This window comes from Oculina patagonica, chromosome 14, assembly GCF_052425735.1.
Source record: "Oculina patagonica isolate OP01 chromosome 14, crgOcupat, whole genome shotgun sequence".
In the NCBI taxonomy this organism is placed as follows: domain Eukaryota; kingdom Metazoa; phylum Cnidaria; class Anthozoa; order Scleractinia; family Oculinidae; genus Oculina; species Oculina patagonica.
Genome location: NC_135771.1, coordinates 7,286,278 through 7,305,567, shown reverse-complemented (window position 1 = coordinate 7,305,567; position 19,290 = coordinate 7,286,278). Strand labels below are relative to the sequence as shown.

Below are 19,290 nucleotides of genomic sequence, written 5' to 3'. Positions count from 1 at the left end.
ATGTGGGTATGGTTGTTTGAATCTGAGAGGATTTTAGCCTTAATTTTTCCCAAAAGGCGTCTAAAGTAGACTGAGAGATCTTCATTCTTCGCGTAACATCAGTGTCTATTGCGAGCGGAGTTCTAAGTAATCTTCAGTGCGCTTTGCATAGTTATCAGGCTGAAAAATAGCAAAATCAACTCGATACCTTTGCTTCCACTGAAGGGATCAGGAACAGTATTTTCAGCCACTTATAAACAGCCGTCCAGCGCCGCATATATTCCGCCTCATGGTTGTATTTCGCACGTCGCTAACAGACTCAGAGCGAATATTAATATCGACGTCGGAGGGCAGGACACGCAAACTTCAGTAAACCAATAGTAAGCCAAGTTTTTTTTTTTCACGCTATCTTTTAACAATGGATGTTACGGTTCAACGTACTCCGAATATGCACTGAATTGAGCACGTGACGTAACAGTTTCCACAACAGCTGATATTGTTTTGAAAGTATGTCCGCCGGCTAAACTTAACAACAGAGTAGGTCATTCTAGATTCTTTTCTCGATCGACTGCTCCACTGATGTCTGCACGACCTACATGGACTTAACTAACTGGTCTGGTCTAAAAGATGTTTTTATTGCATGGAAATGAATAAAACTTCGTTGGGGTCACTATTGAAAAGGCAACAGCGGGGGGTCTACTAGCCATCATTGGCTTGCATCACGCGAGCTATCATCAGCTGCCATCACGTGATAAACGAAGACCTTTCTCTCTATATTGGATGCCTTATAGAAAAATTAAGGTTGAAACAAGCGGACCTATTCTCCATGGTTAGAAGATACGGACTGTAAAAGGTTCAAACAAGCATACGTACATCAGGTAATTTCAAAAGTATAAGGATCTCAGTGTTTCAATATGTTCTTTTGTTAATTTCTTCAGACTCATAGCTGCGTGAAGCGAATCGACCGCAAACGCAGAGACACACTCTGCCTTCTACCTTCGTTTTCAACCGAAACTGCACCTAGCCGAGCTGTTACAGGCAAACCTCTGTTCAGCTACTAAGAGTCATACTCTGTAAGAATCGGGCAATATTAAGATGTGGGGGCCACAGAACGTCACCGATTTGCATTGGCTAAACTTTTGCATGCATCCTAACTATTATCGCAACGTTCCATTCAGCATAAATAAAGCTTATTCGTGATAGCTCATATCATTGTTGAAAAGGGTCAAAATTATTAGTAGGATTGGCCGAAATGGAGTATTTAATCTTAATTTAGGGTTTAACCACGAAATGGATGTTTAAAAGTCCGTTATATTTATTTCTGGAAATTACTGATGAAGATGACCGGTTTTCGTCGACTCCGAAGGCGAGTCAACATTGTGGATCGAAGGACTGCCTACCGTAAACGCCGATTTACAAAAACTATTGCTACAAAATTAAAAAAACAATTTTTTTAATCGATGTGATTGTTTAAGCGACAAGTTTAGGTAAGAAACAAACAGGACCCTCAAATTGACTGAAAGTCGAACAACCGATATCTCTAATGTTGTGTCGATTGAGAATGTTCCATTAGGCATAAACGTAGTTTATTCATCACAGGCGAATCAATAAAATTAAAAAGGGCAAAGTTATCAGTATGATTTGGCCGAAATTTGTATTAATCTTGGTTTAGGTTCTCAACTACAAAATGGATGTTTAAAAGTGTCATTTATTTTCTCTTTGAATTTTGGTCGGCTTTGAAAGGAGAAAGGAGAGCCAACATGGCGGACCAAAGGTCTTCTTGTCATTCCAGGTCGGAGCCTACAGTAAACGTTTTCCAAAAAATATTTCTACGGAATTTAAGAGCTGTCCTTTATATATCACTACATATGTTTAAGATTGTTTGAACGGAAAGTTAAAGTAAGAAACTAGCAAAACTTTTACTTTAAGGTTGCTTCCATCATCATCAGTTCTTTCCACCCACTTGCAAACACAGAGGAGGTGCAATTTATTGTCAGTCGAAAGAACGATTTCTCTAATGTTATGTGGATAAAGAACGTACTATTCAACGTGATTGTAGTCATAAGTAATAGGTAAGCTAACATCAAAATTTTAAAAAGCGTGTAAACTTATTGGTACAGGAAGTAATACTTTCTTGAGTTTCATAACGAGCTTCATGGGGTTTTGAAATTTTCGCAATGATGGGGTTCAACGCGTAATATCTTCTATCATTATATCGACTGTGTTAATAAAATGTTAAATCTTCGTGAACTTAGGTGTCAAAACAAAGCAGATCTTAAGATATATGGCTAAAGATGTCAAAGATCGGGCATTACAAAGCGCTACACATCCCGGCAAATCAGCACGAAAACAATATACGAACAGTTGTATCCAGCGTGTAATCATGTATGAGATACGTTTAACGAGATCTTGCGGCATATAAAACCGCGAGGAAAATGTTTATCAACGGTCAGGCAGCTATCGATAGATTGCCATGGCCACCATTTCTGTGTTTTGCTTATTAAGAATGAACGTATCGGTTTCTTATACTTATGGCTGTTAAACCTTTTCGGCATTTGAATATTACTGGGTTTTTTTTCCAATTTCATTACATGGCCGTGGCGGAACTTTCGTGATTTAGCTTTCCGTGTGCACTAATACATGACGCGCCTCACTCGCTTTTTAGAATGCCAGAAGGAATCAGTTGGATAGTTATATATTCAACATCTATTTGCGGTCCAACCTTTAAAACAGAAGTCGTTCGAGTACTCAGTGCCTGGAAAATAGAACTGTGTCCCACAGTGGAAGGAAAATCGCGTGAAAAACATCGCCAACTAGAATAACAATTATTAGAAGCTTTGTCAGTACTATAGAAATGAGGGTACCAGTGCATTTTTGTTCAGTTTATTTTTTCCGAAATCAGAATTTTGTACTAGTGATTTTTGTTGGTTTTTATGTCATCTGTTTTATTTAGATATCTATATATGTTTTCAAAATTTGGGTAATATTTCATAATACGTGGCCCACTAAATATTCAACTTCAAAAATTGCCCCCGGCAGTCCCATAATCGTCAAAATTTACATAACAAATATATGTTCACTATTGCTTCGCAGTCCTGCAGTCGTCAGAATTTACATAACAACAAGCTCAACAGACCCTATGGTCACGAAATCCTTGAAGCGTGTTAAAAGAAGCAAAAAATATTAAATTGTGTGCATTCGTCGTTTTATTAAATTGAAAGAGAGAAACTTGCATCGATGACTAACTGCTCTCGTCCTTTCGTAAACTTGAAGAAATTAAGGGTGGATTTCCACTGACGCGTAATTGTTTACGTGCGTTAACGTGCGTGAAAAAATTTAGAGACAATGTATGAACGACTGGCTTGCGTACACGTGTACGCAAGTCGTTCATACATTGTCTCTAAATTTGTTTTACCCACGTAAAGAACCGTAAACGTAAAGAATTACGCGTCAGTGGAAATCCACCTTTATGGTAGATTTCCACTGACGCGTAATTTTTTACGTGCGTGAAAAAAGTTAGAGACAATGTATGAACGGCCTGCGTAAACGTGTACGCAAGCCGTTCATACATTGTCTCTAATTTTTTTACCACGTAAAAAATTACGCGTCAGTGGAAATCAACCATTAGTCACGAACTCTCGTTGACAACGTTCCTTCAAGCGTGCTAGAAGACCTGCAAACTGAAACAGAGTTCAAGATACCACATATGTTTTTTTAATAATTTACCTGGTGCATTTATTAAATCGTCAAATAACATTGAAGTTAGTGGTCGTGCTCGTCTCTAATCGAGTGCGTCCAAGTCCAAGTTGTTTAATTTATTTCCCCGTGCCTGGTATTAAAGCCAAGACACGTCTATTACATCCTTTCATATTAAAACAAGGGTTTTCAAAGAATCCAAGTTTTAATACTTTTATTATTATTGTAAATAATATTAGGCACTTTAAGTGTTCTAATATTAAAATTATCTACCGCCCTCAAGAAACAGGTCTAACCGAGTTAATCTGTTTCATTTTTTTATACGGGAATGGCATTTGATTTGTTTCATTTATTTCCCCGTGCCTGGTATTAAAGCCAAGACACGTCTTTGTTGGTGATTGCATAAAGGGGGAGTGTGGTTTGTGGGGTTGTGGTCATTGTTTTGTTTTTGTTGTAAAGATCAGGTCTTTACAAGTGTATTGTAGGCGCCAGAATTTTGTTTTCTTTTAGTTTAGTTTCATACATGAGTTTCGTGTTAGTTTTCGTGTTAATTAGTTCCCTTTGTTTTAAGTCTATTTTTGTACATGTTATTTTTTTTTGCATATTGCTATATATTCTGTTGCGTGTTATTTATTCAGTTAGTTTTATGTTTGCGAGTTTCGAGTCAAGTATCTAGTTTACGGTTTATTTCGAGTCTACTGTTTCAAGTCCTAGTTCACGGTTCGTCTTTGGTTTTCCAGTCGTCACATTCGTCTTTGTAAGTTTCTCGTTTATTTCGCTTTGTCGTTTTCCTGTTTTCCTCGTGTCGCTCGTTGTAAGTTATTTTATGCTCATTTCTGTGTTTGTAATTTTGTTATTTTCAGTTACCGTATCTATCTTCGATATTAAATGTGTGTACTGCAGGATGGACTACGTGTGATTTAGCGTTTGCGACTACATTATTGAAACCTTAATTCAGTCGGGAATTGTTAAAATTGTCGGAGTTATGGTTATGTAATATTTTGTTGAAACACAAATCTTGGTTAAAAATGGAAACTCGCGCTTTCTGGCCGAGAGAAATTCGTTTACTGACTGTGGGTCATGGATGGCATTTCTCGTTTATCTTCTCATTCTCGAGATAAAACAGTAAAACCATAGATATTTATATTTTTCCTCGGAGCAATTCCTGGTGCGTCTTCTTCGCCGATTCTTCGTAACAATGCTCTTGAATGGATTATAACAATGGTTTTTTGTTGACGTAAGCATTTTCGCCGAGTCCTGTTCTTTTAAATTCTGTCTAGTTTGACAAACATTTTTGGAAGGTCCCATTTGCTGGGTATAAATCATGCCGTTTAAAATGTATTACAGTAAAAAAGTAACATATACAGGACGTTCGATACAAATTTCACGTTAGGAGTTAACGAAGACTATAAACAAAAGCCTATTACAATCTCAGATAAAAGTTTAGTGAGCTCACTAAGAAAATAATTCTCGGCACAGATTGATATGAGAAATATATGCAAGTCTGCACTCAGAAAGTCCGCCATTCTCGTCAGGGGAATAAAAACTAAAGCGTGTGCTAAAGTGGGGTATAAGCGCGCGCGGGATGACGTTACATTGATCTTTGCGTCCGCTTTGTAACGTACTGTTAACTAAATAGCCAATTATGTCGTTATGTCGCTAGTATGAACCTTCAGAGCGAAAAAACGTTCTGCGCATTTTTTCTGCGCATCTTCTCAGTATTGCGGGCTCATAACACTAAAATCACCACAAAATGGCGTCAAAATAGTCCTTAAATGGAGCGATTTGCAGCTATTTAGGACCGTTTTGTCAATTTTCTTTCTCCTTGACGAGATCACAATGGGTCCACAAACACAGGATACATGCACTAAATTTCCATTTCAATGAAGAGGAACATCGGATGAGGCCAAACTTTCGATGGTGTTCGCCAACATTACAGACTTAAAAGGAACTGAGCGAGGTAAGCGTTTCCGACTGTACTTCATTGTACAATATCAAAATTTTATTTTATAACCTATCTGCGCAGTTAATCCTATTAATTACAGCTTAGTAGAAGTGCTAACGATGAACTCGTGGTGAAATTTATCAAGCAGAAATTCAAGCCGAGCTTGTAAAAATTATAGAACGAGGCGATATAAGAACTTAAGCTTATGTCAGTTAAGTTGAAAACATCTTGGATTTAACTGTGATGGAAAGATTGTATTGTGTAAACCATTCAAGTTAATGTGTGTTAAAATACGTTTCTGCCATTTGAGGTGGATTTTAACGTTAGTTCAAATTAATTAGAATCACGTCCTTTCATCGTTTTAAACGTGACTCCGAAATGTTTAATTGTCAACATGATGAAAATTATATATCATGGTTGCCACAGGTCAGGAATTATCAACGAATAATAAAAATTCGTGAAGGGGGAAAAGGGGGGGAAGGGGGAGGGAAAATTTAAAAAAAAAGAAAAATTAAATTACTGATTTGATACCATTGAAGGCTACAGGTCAATAATGTGATCTCAGTGTTGTTTTTCTTTTGTCAGCGAATGCTAATGGCTGCTACTGTACTGATATTTTGCATATAATTGGTCAGGGAAATTTTATTTTTATCAGGAAAAAGTCAGAGAATTTTGAAGTTTATGTATGTGACAATCATGCTAAAAAAGAATTACAGAAGACGGAGGTTATAAATTGATTTTCAACAAAGTGAGAATTTTTGGTATGAAGTATGTTGATAGAATTCTCCTCAAAACCTGTTCATTTTCCCTTTAGCTTAGTCTACTCTTGGTCTGAAAATTTAAACTTTATTAGAAATAAAGTTGAGTTGCTAGTGATTATTCAGTTAGCCAAATGAAATACTTCCAGTAGTTAAACCAAATAATGAACAGCGAAAAATGTTTTTTTCACAGATCCACTTGCTGATCTCGTCCACAGAGGCAAGGAAAAGTTGTTTCATCAGAGACTAGCAGATCATATGATAGAGCTTGAAGCCCAAGTCAGCCAAGTACATTCTTGTGGTACTGAATTTTGATCACATATGCAATCAAAGGGATATTTAGACTGTATTATGCAATGTCAGTGTGTGAAACACTTACAGAATTAAATGTAATCTCTGATGTACTCTGAAAGAATAAAATTCCTTATTCAGTGCTTGAGAGGTTTTATTTTTTGTAATGAATAAGTAAAACACTTGAAATAAATTTGTGAAAGCAAACAAGAGGAATGTTTATATGCTGTTGTCTATTTATGGTTGTTCAATATTAAATAGGAAAAAGATGGGTAGGGTGAGAGCTCTTATCCCCAGTCGTAATGTTCAGATGTTACCATAACACTTGCTGTGTATTACCGTTTTTGTAAAGAGATAGCCAGTTTATACTGAATTGATTCACTTTACCTAAATTGAAGAACGTTGATTATGCACTACTAGGTTCTATTTAATATTTCAGAAGAACAGATCTAGAGTCTTAAAAATTTGCATCATTTACTGAGAAGAGGAAAATTGTCATCCAAGTATAGGTTTCAAGTAATGATCAGCAAAGCAGCAAAGCAAAACCTCAAGCACCTAATGTCATTAGGTGTCAGGTGATACACTCCCAAGATTTACACTGTACTTTTAAAATTCATTTTTGTTTAATAAGAACCCTTTTTGAGTTATAAAAAATAGCTCTTAGTCGGCGCGATGGACGGTGTAGTCAGTCAGCGTGTGGAGTATGTTTGTTTGTCACACCAATCAGGTTTCAGGTACTATCAGAACCAATCAAATTGTAGTTTATAAAGGGGAAGCAATCCGACACAGTTGTAGTGAGCGATTTCATTCGAAGAGTTTAGATTTGTAGGAGGCGGAATTGGCGAGTTGTGAATCAACCCTGGATTAAAAACGTGTTTTTCGTAACGCTAATTCCCTTGCTTACAACGCACACGCCGTCAGCAAAACAGGTAAAAAGCCCAACACAAAATTGTTTTTCGTCTTATTCGAGCGTTCGTTTTGGAGAGGCTAGCTTTCCTGACCGTAGTAAAAATTACATTAAACATTTGCACAAAGCAGATTTGAAGAATAATGTTATCATTATGATGTTAATACTGTGGGTATGTTTACAAAGAGTCGAAGAAATGGAAAGGAATCTTCTTTAGATTCCTAAATATTACTGGAGACTCCGCAGCGCCAACTGCAAACCGCAATTAATTTAATTAGTCTCTTGAGCGTCTTGCTAAATTCACCGAAGGGGCGTTTGTGTTTATACCTTTAAAACATCTCCATCAAACATTTAAGTAACCGGTATAGGTATTAACTTTGCTGTTAAAAGCAACTATGATCGATAGCAAAAACAGAATAAGAGCGTGCCATTCCGTGACAATTTGATAACTCAATATTAGTTCTTGTTTGTTGAATGAAAATTTACGTTGTGAATGAACCAAAATCTTTGTTGAACAGTTCCGACAGGAAACAAATACTCCAGGTGTACTGCGCTTTAAAGAACTATCCCGAAGAGATGGTTTTTGATTTGATTCGTTTATTGCTTCGTTTATTACTTTTCGATCAATAACTATTGAGCGTGTTAAATGGAGACATGGCTTTTTCGAGAAAGTATCGTGTTACTATTCTTCTCAAGAAAAACAAAAGTATCATGTTACAAAAGTGAGAAAAACAATAGTATCATGTTACAGTGTTTGGCAAAAAGTCAAAGGTATACTGTAACAAACAAAAGTATCACGTTACGGTTGTTAAAAAGCTAGCAACAAAATAACAGCTTTAAACAGATTATGAATGTGCCATTTCGTGACATTTTGATAATTAAATTAGTTTTTGTTTTTCAATTATATCAAATGATGAAAATTTACGTATTGAATAAAACAGTTCTGAAGTATCAAAGTGCAGGTAAAAATTATTTTGTTTCCAAGCACATTTTGTGCAACAAAGTGACTCCGTGGGCCGCTATACACAGATAGCTCAACCCACGACATCAACCAATGCAAGTCTCACTACAAGCCACCCCATAAATTGAAAAAATAACTCCTGCACGGTTAGCGTGCCTATGTTTATAAGAACGTCGAGGCTGTGATTTACACAGCAAATGGTGCCTTCTAGTAACTGGGCTAGGCGGGCTTCTTCTTTGTTTCGTGGTCGTAAATCTTCATTGCAACGCAATTTGTCATTGGCCCTGGCACAACTAAATGATGAGGCAATAGGTTATTTAAATAATAGTGTACAAAATATAGTTTTGACAGTTGAAAAAAATGTAAGAATTGCCAGTCAAGTGAATTAATGATGGCAAAAGTTTGATGTAAATTTAAATGACACTTTATTATTTTCTTTATAGCCACGGCAATCAAAGCATTATTTTATCTGCCTTCAAGTGACCTCTGAATTGTTCATCTTTCGATACAGTACATATGTGAGAAATTGACTGTGAAAAAATTAATATAACCGGGGGTTAATGCGTATAAACTACATTGAAAGTGAGCAGCGAAGCGAAGGTCACAAAAAAATTCGTCGGATTTCAGCCGTGTGCGGGAAGACGTCCGACTATTCAGACTAACTCAGAATTGTTTTTTTGTATTTTAGGAATTATAGTACAGAAAGATAAACTGTTTTTCAATACAGTCTTCCGTTTTGAACCTTAAATTTTGCGGGTTTTAAGCATAAAACCTATTTTGACAAAGGACTTGCTACCCGTGACATCCAGACGCTAATGTTAAGCTACATGCAAAATATTGTTGGCATTTAAATTAGCTGCGTACTTGAGGTTTTAAAATTTTATTTATGACATGAAGTAGCAATAAAAAAGCTCTTTTGAGATGAGAATTTATAGACTAGACAGGGGAAGAGAAATATTAGGTAAGGATGGCTTTCCACCCTAATAAAATTAAGCAAGAATGGTTGCGTGACGCGGGCAGTTAAAAGCAACCCAGCTGTCAACCAAGCGTGAGTTTTAAATTGACCGCACGAACGATCGATGATATGAAATCTTTGCGCAGAAAGTTTTATATCCGCTCTGGGAAAAAAGAAGTTGCTTTGGGAAACTCAGTAAGTGAAGATAAACTTTTTTTCTGCCCACAGTTAAGCTCTTGACCTTAAATATTCAGGAGTTTGTTTAAACATGCACATTCTGTGGGAGGGGCCAAAACAATAACAAGCACAAGTGGGCGATTTGTTTACGTGTCGCGGGAAAGTTTTAAAAATGAAAATTTTTTTAAAAGGTTTAAAAATCTTTTTTAAGTTAAAGACGTTACGAAAAAATTGAACCACAACAAGGAGATATCTGTATTTTACTTTTTCTGTGAAAACAGATATTGCCACTTACCGGGATAGTTGCGATATCATGTTACGATTTTGAAAAAAAATTCAATCCCCGATATTTTTTTAAATTTTGTTCCCGACTCGCGCTCGTAGTTCGGGCATGCCCAGGCTTTGCGTTTTTCCGCTCTGAAAGTGTGAACCAGGCCTTAGGATTTTGAACTCCCCTATGTTTTGGTCACGACTGAAAAATCTTTAAAACATTTCCTTTCCAAATACTAAAGTCTTTCAAACATTTCATTTCCAAATATTAATTATATGTTAACCTTTTAAATTACTTTTGCCGGGAATGCAGGAGTCGCTATTAATTGTAATTAGTAGAACTCTACTAGTATACCAATGCAAATGCTGCAATCTGATTGGCTAAGCTATTGCACACTATTTAAACAAGGAGCTATCGGCTGATAGTTGCCCCGCGGAAATTTGATGTTCTTAAAACAAATATTAGCCCGAGAAGCGAAGCTTCGAGGGCTAATATGCTAGTTTTAAGAACATCAAATTTCCAAGGGGCAACTATCAGACCGATAGTTCCGATACTGAAACACTCTATCGTTTTTATTGTTCACCACTAAATTTTCTTCCGCGCGCCCATTCAAAAACGAGCATCGTAAATTGTTTTTTACTTTTCAGGGTAAAAAACTCGATTGAAAGCCGAAATTTAACAAACGAAACAAAACCAGAAAAGAAATTCGCTTATTTCAGTGAATTTGGTTGGGGGTTTTTTGTCTGCAGGCACGCTTGTTTACAAAAAATTTCACGGGCGGGCACTATCCATTAGGGCTTTCCACAAGTTGCTCGAGATTTCCAAAAAAGTTGCCCGTAATTTCTCAAAAAGTTGCTCAAAAGTTGCTCCAAAAATACAAAAAAGTTGCTTCTGATAATAAAAGTTGCTCGAAAGTTGCTCCAAAAAATCCAAAACGCTGCTTCTTATCAAGAGAATTTCTCTAAATATATGCAAATTTCCCTTTGAGAGTAAGATTTCTAAGCAGTTTTATGCACTTTTACAGCAAAAGAAGTATCTAAACAACATATTAGGGGGAAAATTTGTTAAATAACAAGGAATTCTTTAACTGAGAAAACTCGTGATGATATCGATGACGTCATGTTTGTGACGAGTTTTGTAATGTTTTAATATGCAGAATGAGCCGAAAGGTGGAACGTCTTCAGATGTTCCTCGAAAATCTTCGGCAAACTTCGTAAATCTTCGGAAACGTTCGTATTGCCTTTGAACAACACTCGGATTATCTTCGGAGATCTTCGGTCTGGAAATTGCTTAAAATGCAAAAAGTTGCTCGAGAGAGAAAAAGTTGCTCGAAGGGGAAAAAGTTGCTCGAAACATGAAAAGTTGCCAAAAAGTTGCCGAGCAACTTGTGGAAAGCCCTAATATCCATCCGGGCATTTTTCTCGGACGGGCACTATGGGCTGATAGTGCCCTCCGCGGATGAACACTATCGCGCGTCCTGTGATCAATTTAAACCAAACAGAATCGGAGAAAATTTAGTGGTGAACTGTAACAGCCATTATACCATACCCGAGAGAATTCTCGCGCGCTGATTGGTCCGAAGTTATGGTCGATGAAAGTATAGACCATGAAAGTGACGTCAGATCACGCCACGCACACGCGCGGGCTAGAAATTTCCAAGTTTGGTCTCCATGAATGAAAGCGAATTTCATCTTGTTTTGTTTGAATCAAGTACGCATTTGTTTTCGGAATTCAGAATTGGACTTCTACTCAGGTGATCTGTCGACAGAAAATTTACCAGGCGTTTGAATTTTTTGTCTAACTGAGAAGAACGGTGCTAGCAAACCGGCAGCGGACTCAGCGAACTGTCGACGTTCAGTGAACGAGCGCTAACAAGATCTTCAGGAAGAAAAATCATCTTGCTCGCTTTCGCTTCTAGCGATAGGCACACACTCAACGAGAAAATAGAAGGTAATTAAAATTGTTATTCTTTGTATTCTTGTTCACCTTCTTTTGTATTATTGTCGTTTTTACGTGTCGGGATCTTACGTCCCGCGGCAAAGTTTCTTCACGGTCAGGCATCGCTTTTGATAAATAATTGTTCGAGTTTGTTATGGTATAAAAAAATCGACCACATTTTTCAATGGTCTAAACTTTATAGACATAGAAATGACGCCATAAAATGTCCAAAACTTTGCAGTGAAACCACTCGCCTAACGGCTCGTGGTTCCACTTGAGTTTTGAACATTTTCTGACGTCATTTCTATGGTCTATAAGAGTGTAGACCATGGAAAAATGTGGTCGATTTGTTAATTAGCATAACCCAGCTGCCGTCTATTGCAAATCGCGCAATCTGATTGGCTACACAGGTGCCTTCTATTTAACAATTAGACGGCAAGCTCGAGGTTTCTACCGGCTGATAGTTGGCGAGGGGCGAGCCCCGAGCCAACTATCAAAAGCCGGTAGAAACCGAGAGCGAGCCGTCTAATTGTGTTAGCATAACCCACTGACCGATCTATTAAACACAAAATATAGCTAGAGTTGATCATTTTAATGTTTTGATTGATAAAATTCAGCGAAAACTAAGCGCGCGCTCCGAGAGCCTTCTACGGATCAATAGTAGGCACCTGTGTAGCCAATCAGATTGCGCGATTATCAATAGTAGGTCAGTGTGGTTATGCTAATGATCGTTAGACAGCTCTCGGAGCGCGCGCACAGTTTTTCGCTAAATTTTATAAATAAAAACCTTCAAAAAATTAATTCTAGTGATATTCGGTGTTAAATAGATCGGCCACTGAGTTATGCTAAAACAATTACACGGCTCGCTTTCGGTTTCTATCGACTTTGATAGTTGGCGAGGGGCGAAGTCCCTCGCCAACTATCAGCCGATAGAAACCTCGAGCTCGCCCTCTAATTGTTAATTAGTGTGCAGTGGCTAAAGGTCGTCAACAGAATGGCGACATTTTCTCGTTTTTTCCCCAAATTTTTGAAAGGAAATTTCGAAATATTTATGGCAATTTCGATTCCCAAGAAGACGAAAAGAAGAAAATTCACCGTTTAAACGTCAGAATTTCTGAATGAGCTGATAAGCGTGAGCAGTACACAACTAAAGTTTCAACTCACAATTCAGTCTGCGCGCGCGATTTTGCCAAAGCGTGAAGTTTAATGCTACAAGTAGTTCATACACCTAATGGCAATAAGGTTGTCATAGAAAAAAGGTAATAGTCAAAAGTCAAATAGGAATTAATTAAGCGCATGCATGAAATTTATTCGTACAAACCGCCTTAATTACAGCATAAAAAAGTGGACTCAGTGAGCATATAAAAACTCGTGAGTTTTTTCTAAATGAAACCAGTTATGAAACTACGCTTGTAGAAAAATAATTAGAAATCGTTATTTTAAGGAAAATGAGTTAGAATTCTACTAAAACAATTAGAGTATTTGCACTCGATTTCTATGAGGCGATAGTTTATTCGGCCTTCGGCCTCATCAACTATCACTTCATAGAAATCTCGATCTCATAGTCTAATTGTTAATTATTTTGATTTTTACTTCCTTGACCTAGGCGGGTTTTTAGCTAAGGTCCGAGGAATGTAAGAAGAGAAAATCAGATTATTTAGTTTTATTTTGCTCATTCGCTTTCGCTTTCAGAAAAATATAGAATCCAACGTACAAATTATTTGTTTTGAATTCCGAAATGGCAGGTTAGTTTCCACCTTATGTAACCATACATAGTACCTGTCATAGCTGTAAATGAGTGTTTAACTGTTACTGCAACCTACATCAAGCTGTTATCCACCAGCGAGTTTTTAAAGTAATTTTTGTTTCAGAACTCGGATTAACTTTGTCCAATAGAATTTTTAAAATGTCGTTTATGTTTTCAAAAATAGCGTCTTTTGCCCTATGATGTAATTTGTATCGCGTCATGGGTTCGGTCTTAAGCAGAGAAGGATTGCAAAATATTCTTTGGTTATGTCTTTGCTTACGAGTTGGTCAGATTAAATTATATCGCTGGAGCCAAGTACTGTGTGTTCACTGACGTTTAAGCGGATTGCCCTCGCCGTAGAAGACCCCAGCCCCTGGGAGTTTGACAAACTCTGTCGCTTTGTATCCAGATGAAATGATATCTAGGATGTCAGGGACCAGGCTTGCTTCTACAAGTGAGCTGCATTCTAACTTAGAAAGAGAACCCTCTTGAATTCCTTAGAAAACACAGCTAGTAGACTATTCAGAAAGACAATAATTATTCGAGACGTTACCAAGTCATTCCATAAGGAGGTGCCTTCCAAGCTCTTCTAAGCTAAAACTTTTTTCTTTTTATTTTAACCCGGGGGGTGGGGGATTTCTTTCTAGGACTTTTTTTTTTTTTGGGGGGGGGGGGGGCGTAATTAGTATATCAGTTAGGGTACAGTATGGGGACCAGTTCTCGGCCACTTTGTGTTCAACGCGTTTTTTTCGCGCCACAAATAAACTCAAATAAAAAGATTTTTTCCAAAGATGGATTGATTCCTGTACTTTCGATATCTTGAGTCTCGTCTTTCCACTTGTACAGGACGGTGAAGGCGAATTTGTTTTTCAGAAAACTTTTTCGTTTACGGTTCCTCAAAACCCACAGTATCACTTAAATTCGTATATTATCGGAATACACTTACCAAAAGAGCCAATTTTTGGCATTTGTATTTTTCGGCTTAAATTCACTCCGTAATATTTCCATGCAACTTTTGTGTATTTGCCTATTCTCGGCCACACTGCTCGCAATCACCACTAAGCGCTTTGATTTTTAATATAATTTCATCAGCTGTGGCCAAAAGAATGAAAGATTTGTTTTGACAATAAAAATGAATTAAAACTCGGAGCTCTGACAAGATCCTTGTCTAAAAGCCCCTTAAACACAATTTGTGATCGTAATTATATCTGGAAAAAGTAATTGAGCCCTTTTAACACAGCGAATTGTGTTCACTCTTTTTGTGGCCGATAACTAGGCCCGCTGGCCGAGAACTGGAGCTTCAAACTGAGCCACCATTTTCGTTACTGCCCTTGCAAAAACAAAGTGTTGACCACTCGATAGCATAAGACGTAAAAAGTGAATGCTGAAACTAGCTATGGGCGAAATTTTAAGTTCCTGCGGTTCTTCTAAGGTACGAAATACGAGCTTACGACTTCTGTGGCCGAGAACTGGGCCCCATACTGTACATAGCATCTAAGAAGGAGGGAGGTGAATCTTATTAAAAATTGAACTTTCAGACGTGGGCGCATTAGAGGTGTTCGTTGCCTGTCGCCATAATTATAATTACAATTGACCGCCGCAAAAACGTTATTGAAAGGCCCAGTAAAATATCTCTTGCATTCACGAGTTGCTCATAGGAACCTTTGATAGCCTCTCGGTGTACATTATCTATAGCTTTTAAGTTTTGGGAAAGCTTTCGAGTGGAGTCGGAGGTTCTCCGTTTCGTTTTACAAAGCCATATGTATAAATGCCTGGCTGATAGGAAACAGAAGTTGATTTGATGTTTGGATTTGGAAGAATCCGGTCTCAGTCCTAGCCCAACAGTGCTATCTAATTAAGAATTAGTTGTCAGGGATAATTGATAATTTGATAAAGTTTTATGCGTGCTATAAAGCTTTCCCAAAAGATGCGGTTTTAGGACAGCTCCAGAAAAGGTGAATGAGCTTATTGGGTTCTTCTCTACAGAATGAGCATTGGAAGTTTTCTTGTATTCCTATTTTTGTCAGGAACCCATTTGTTGGTATCCGCCTGATTCTTGTGCTTTATTGGTAGGCGGCACTTCACTATATATTATCGTGTCTTGAATTGCAATCTTTAAGCCATTTCTGTTGGTTTTTATTTTGGGCAGAACTTTTCACTACAACGAGTTTATCGTACACGAGCCTGCTCGCTTCTTTTGGAGAATTTATTAATTTCGTCAAGGAGCCTTCATATTTAGATCTATTTAATGTCGTTGTTTGTGTTATAATTTCGGTTGTACATTTTCCACAGGAATTTTAGTGCAGATATTGTTCCAAGGTATGCTAGAGGTCAAAATTCTAGTAGTGTTAGGAACTTATTGTGTTTTACCTTTTGGATACCTTTACGGTACCACTCGTTATAGAATATAGTATTGGCATCAGTTCTTTTAAGTGAGTTGTGCCGTACACCTAGCTCTAGAAACTGGCTCTCCAACGTTATACGCCCTTCGAGGTTGACGTAAATTAACTTCCGCTATGATATTGCAACTAATCGAGATGTGATTTTCTCACTTTTCTCTTAGTTGCCGACTGGACTCGGATCCAACATTTATCATGAGGTGTAGACAATGGAGAAGATACCTCCCGTATTTAGCATGCTTATTGCTTTTTTTAGCACTTTCATCCTCTCTTATGATGATGGGCTACAATCAAGGCTCAAGCAGTGCAAAGAACGAAAGCTTTCCAATAAGCTTAGACAAGAAAACACGTGAAGACGAACCCATTCCGCTCATATTAGAAAGCGACTTCAAAGACTTGGGAAATCGTAAGAAACGAGTGTTGCTATTGGTTACTGTTGGCAGTGCACCAAAAAGATCTGACAGACGACAGGGAATAAGATCCACATGGTGGAGACACTGTAACCACAGTCAGGTAAATAGCGTATGTTGAGTGCAGGCAGTTGGAAGGGTGCGAATTCTTTCAGGACGAGAGGTGTAGGCCCGATCCCTAGAGGAGTCATCAGGGATAATGAGTATATACCCACTTAAAGGGAGGTGCGAAAATACCCCTTTACCAATAGAGACTAAGGAACACTAGGCCCAATTCTCTTATCCTTTGTTTTCATAAATCTTACAAAGGTTTTCGTTTGGTTTCTGACCAAGGCGGGGAAATCCCTTTTTCCGTAGCGTGTGAATAAACAGACGTTATTTCAACTTCCACTTCCCATCTCTGAATAGAGCACAAAATGCCTTTTTAATCAAACTACTTTTATTTTGAAAGAGGTACCATGTTTGTATTATTCATTTCTCCAGTTAACGTTGTTCTAACTGACTCCAGAAATTATCAACTTGCTCTAACAAGTCTGAGCTCATATATTGCCGTTTCAGCCAAAAAGGTGCAAAATTACAGAGCTACTGTGATTTGGGTTGCGTGTTTATCAGTTCCCGCGCAGTGCCGTTGGTTACTCGTTTCTCATTTCAGTTCTCATTGGTTCATTACACTCTTTTAGAGCCCAGTGATTGGTTGTTTGGTTTAAGTTGTTAACCGCCAATCACTACGGCAGTAATTAGAGTAACAAACCAATCAGAGCTGGACGGGAAAAAACAGGCAAGGTTGAAAAGCGGAAGAAAACAGCTTGGGAGCTCAAATATTGCAATTCTTTAGGCGTTTTTAATAAAGCAATTATTCCACTCACGCTTGTTGGATACGAGATCGTTATAGCCAACTCGGCGCTACAGCGCCTCGTAGGCTATCTACCATCTCATATCCAACGCGTGCTCGTGGAATGGTTATTGTTGAATAGACGGCACCTGTGTAGCCAATCAGATTGCGCGATTACTTAATAGACGGTCAGTGGGTTATGCTAATGATCGATAGACGGCTCTAGGAGCGTGTGCTCAGTTTTTTCGCTTTGTTTTATCAATCAAAACCTTCAATTCTAGCGATATTTTGTGTTTAATAGATCAGCCGCCGGATTATGCTTAAACAATTGGACGGCTCGCTCTCGGTTTCTATCGACTTTGATAGTTTAGCGAGGAGCGAAACTATCAGCCGATAGAAACCTCGAGCTTGCCGTCTAATTGTTAAAAAGTGCGTTGCGCCATGTTTTGACCTAAACACGGGCACTGTAAACCAACGTAAAGATCGTTACTTGCTCCAATGATAGTTATTGGAAAACTACTCCTAACTACTACTACTCTTTGATTTATCCCAAACAGGTCAAATGCATCTTCCTTACTGATGGTATCATTGCGGACCCTGCTCAGCGTGCCCTTGTAATACAAGAAAGACAGCGCTATCATGATCTGGAATTTCTACCGGTTGCTGGAGGCCTGGTGTTCGGGCAACGATTTCTCAATCAGATCAAATGGGCCAAGGCCAAATTTGACTTTCAGTATCTTCTTAAGATAGATGACGACTACTTCTTATGCCTGAAGAGACTTCTATCGGAGCTTCCTCTGCGACCGAAGAATGACCTGGTGTGGGGGCATTTCCACTGCCAGGCTGGTATTACCTGGGCCGATGAAGCGTTTGTGATCTTCTCAAAAGATATAATCCACAAATTCCTGGCACAAGATATGAATAAGACGTTATGTCATCCATTCGGAGATCAAACATTTCACCTGTGGCTGAATAACATGAATAAAGTGTACTTCCATGACGCAAGACTACATCATCATCCACCGGCTTCGTTTTCGCCAAAATTTGAAAATCTAACAAATGTGTGTGACTCGTACATTGGAATACACGGCACTTACGAGAAGAAGATGAGAGAATTCGGGCTTAATTCTAACGATGGTGAAAAAGTTCTGGATGAACCGACTATACCTAGCTTTTCGTCTTTTTGTAGAACTACGAGATTTGACCACCACATGTTTGCTGCGCCGTATAAATATGAACCTAAGCCTTGCATAGACAACCCCATTTGGATTAATTCAACGGGAATGTATATGTTTGGTCGTGAAAAGCAGGGGGGTTGGCAAAGGGCGGGAACCAGGGAGTAAACGGGAAGCGAGGTCTACAGGAGAGATAGAGGCAGCGTGGCCAAGTGGTTTAAGGCGCTGGTGTTGTAATCTGGTGGTCCCGGGTTCAAGGCCTCCACCCTGCCTCTAGCTGGATTTGTTTTCCGGTCGTCCCGAGTTCAAATCCTCGGTCACGCTTTGTATATAGCCAACTGGTCTGCCTCCTGCCGGTTGGATATTTAATAATGTTATGTTCATTTAAAATATTTGTTTCCTCTGTTTCAGTGGAATGCCTGCAAACTAGCTATCTCGAAGCTAAGTGCATGACCACTATAAACAACATTTCATTTTTTTACATTTAACATTTACAACTCGGGATACGGGGTTCCCATGGGGACGGGAACCGGGAGAAGGAGGGGGATTTGATAAAGGCGTGAACCAGGGGAGCAAAGGGGGGCGAGAGGTCTATGGGAGACGGGGAAGGAGAACTCGGGATACGGGGTTCCCATGGGGATAGGAACCGGGAGAATGAGGGGGATTGATAAAGGGCGGGAACCAGGGAGCAAAGGGGGGAGGTCTACGGTAGATGGGTAAGGAGAACTCGGGATACGGGATTCCCATGGGGACGGGAACCGGGAGAAGGAGGGGGATTGATAAAGTGCGGGAACCAGGGAGCAAAGGGGGAGCGAGGTCTACGGGAGAAATAACTCGGGATACGGGGTT

General features: G+C 38.6%; 1 protein-coding gene and 1 long non-coding RNA gene across 4 annotated transcripts in view; both read left to right on the top strand.

Moving 5' to 3' along the window:
* The window catches only part of LOC144638382 (uncharacterized), a 48,971-nt gene extending 42,159 nt beyond the window's left edge, over positions 1 to 6,812 (top strand). The window contains exons 2-4 of one of the 3 annotated variants that reach the window (XR_013567918.1): positions 1,772 to 2,051; positions 5,509 to 5,635; positions 6,572 to 6,812. This is a non-coding gene — a long non-coding RNA (uncharacterized LOC144638382). Of the gene's footprint in view, positions 1 to 878; positions 2,052 to 3,633; positions 4,427 to 5,508; positions 5,636 to 6,571 lie in introns of those variants that run through there. The other 2 variants (XR_013567917.1, XR_013567919.1) reach the window with 2 other exon arrangements.
* LOC144638940 (uncharacterized) lies at positions 476 to 18,609 on the top strand. Its single transcript, XM_078498218.1, has 4 exons — positions 476 to 857; positions 13,571 to 13,623; positions 16,189 to 16,537; positions 17,824 to 18,609. The coding sequence occupies exons 3-4, from the start codon at positions 16,220 to 16,222 to the stop codon at positions 18,607 to 18,609; spliced, it is 1,104 nt and encodes a 367-aa protein (XP_078354344.1). The 5' UTR covers positions 476 to 857; positions 13,571 to 13,623; positions 16,189 to 16,219.
* Positions 18,610 to 19,290: the final 681 nt, after the last annotated feature.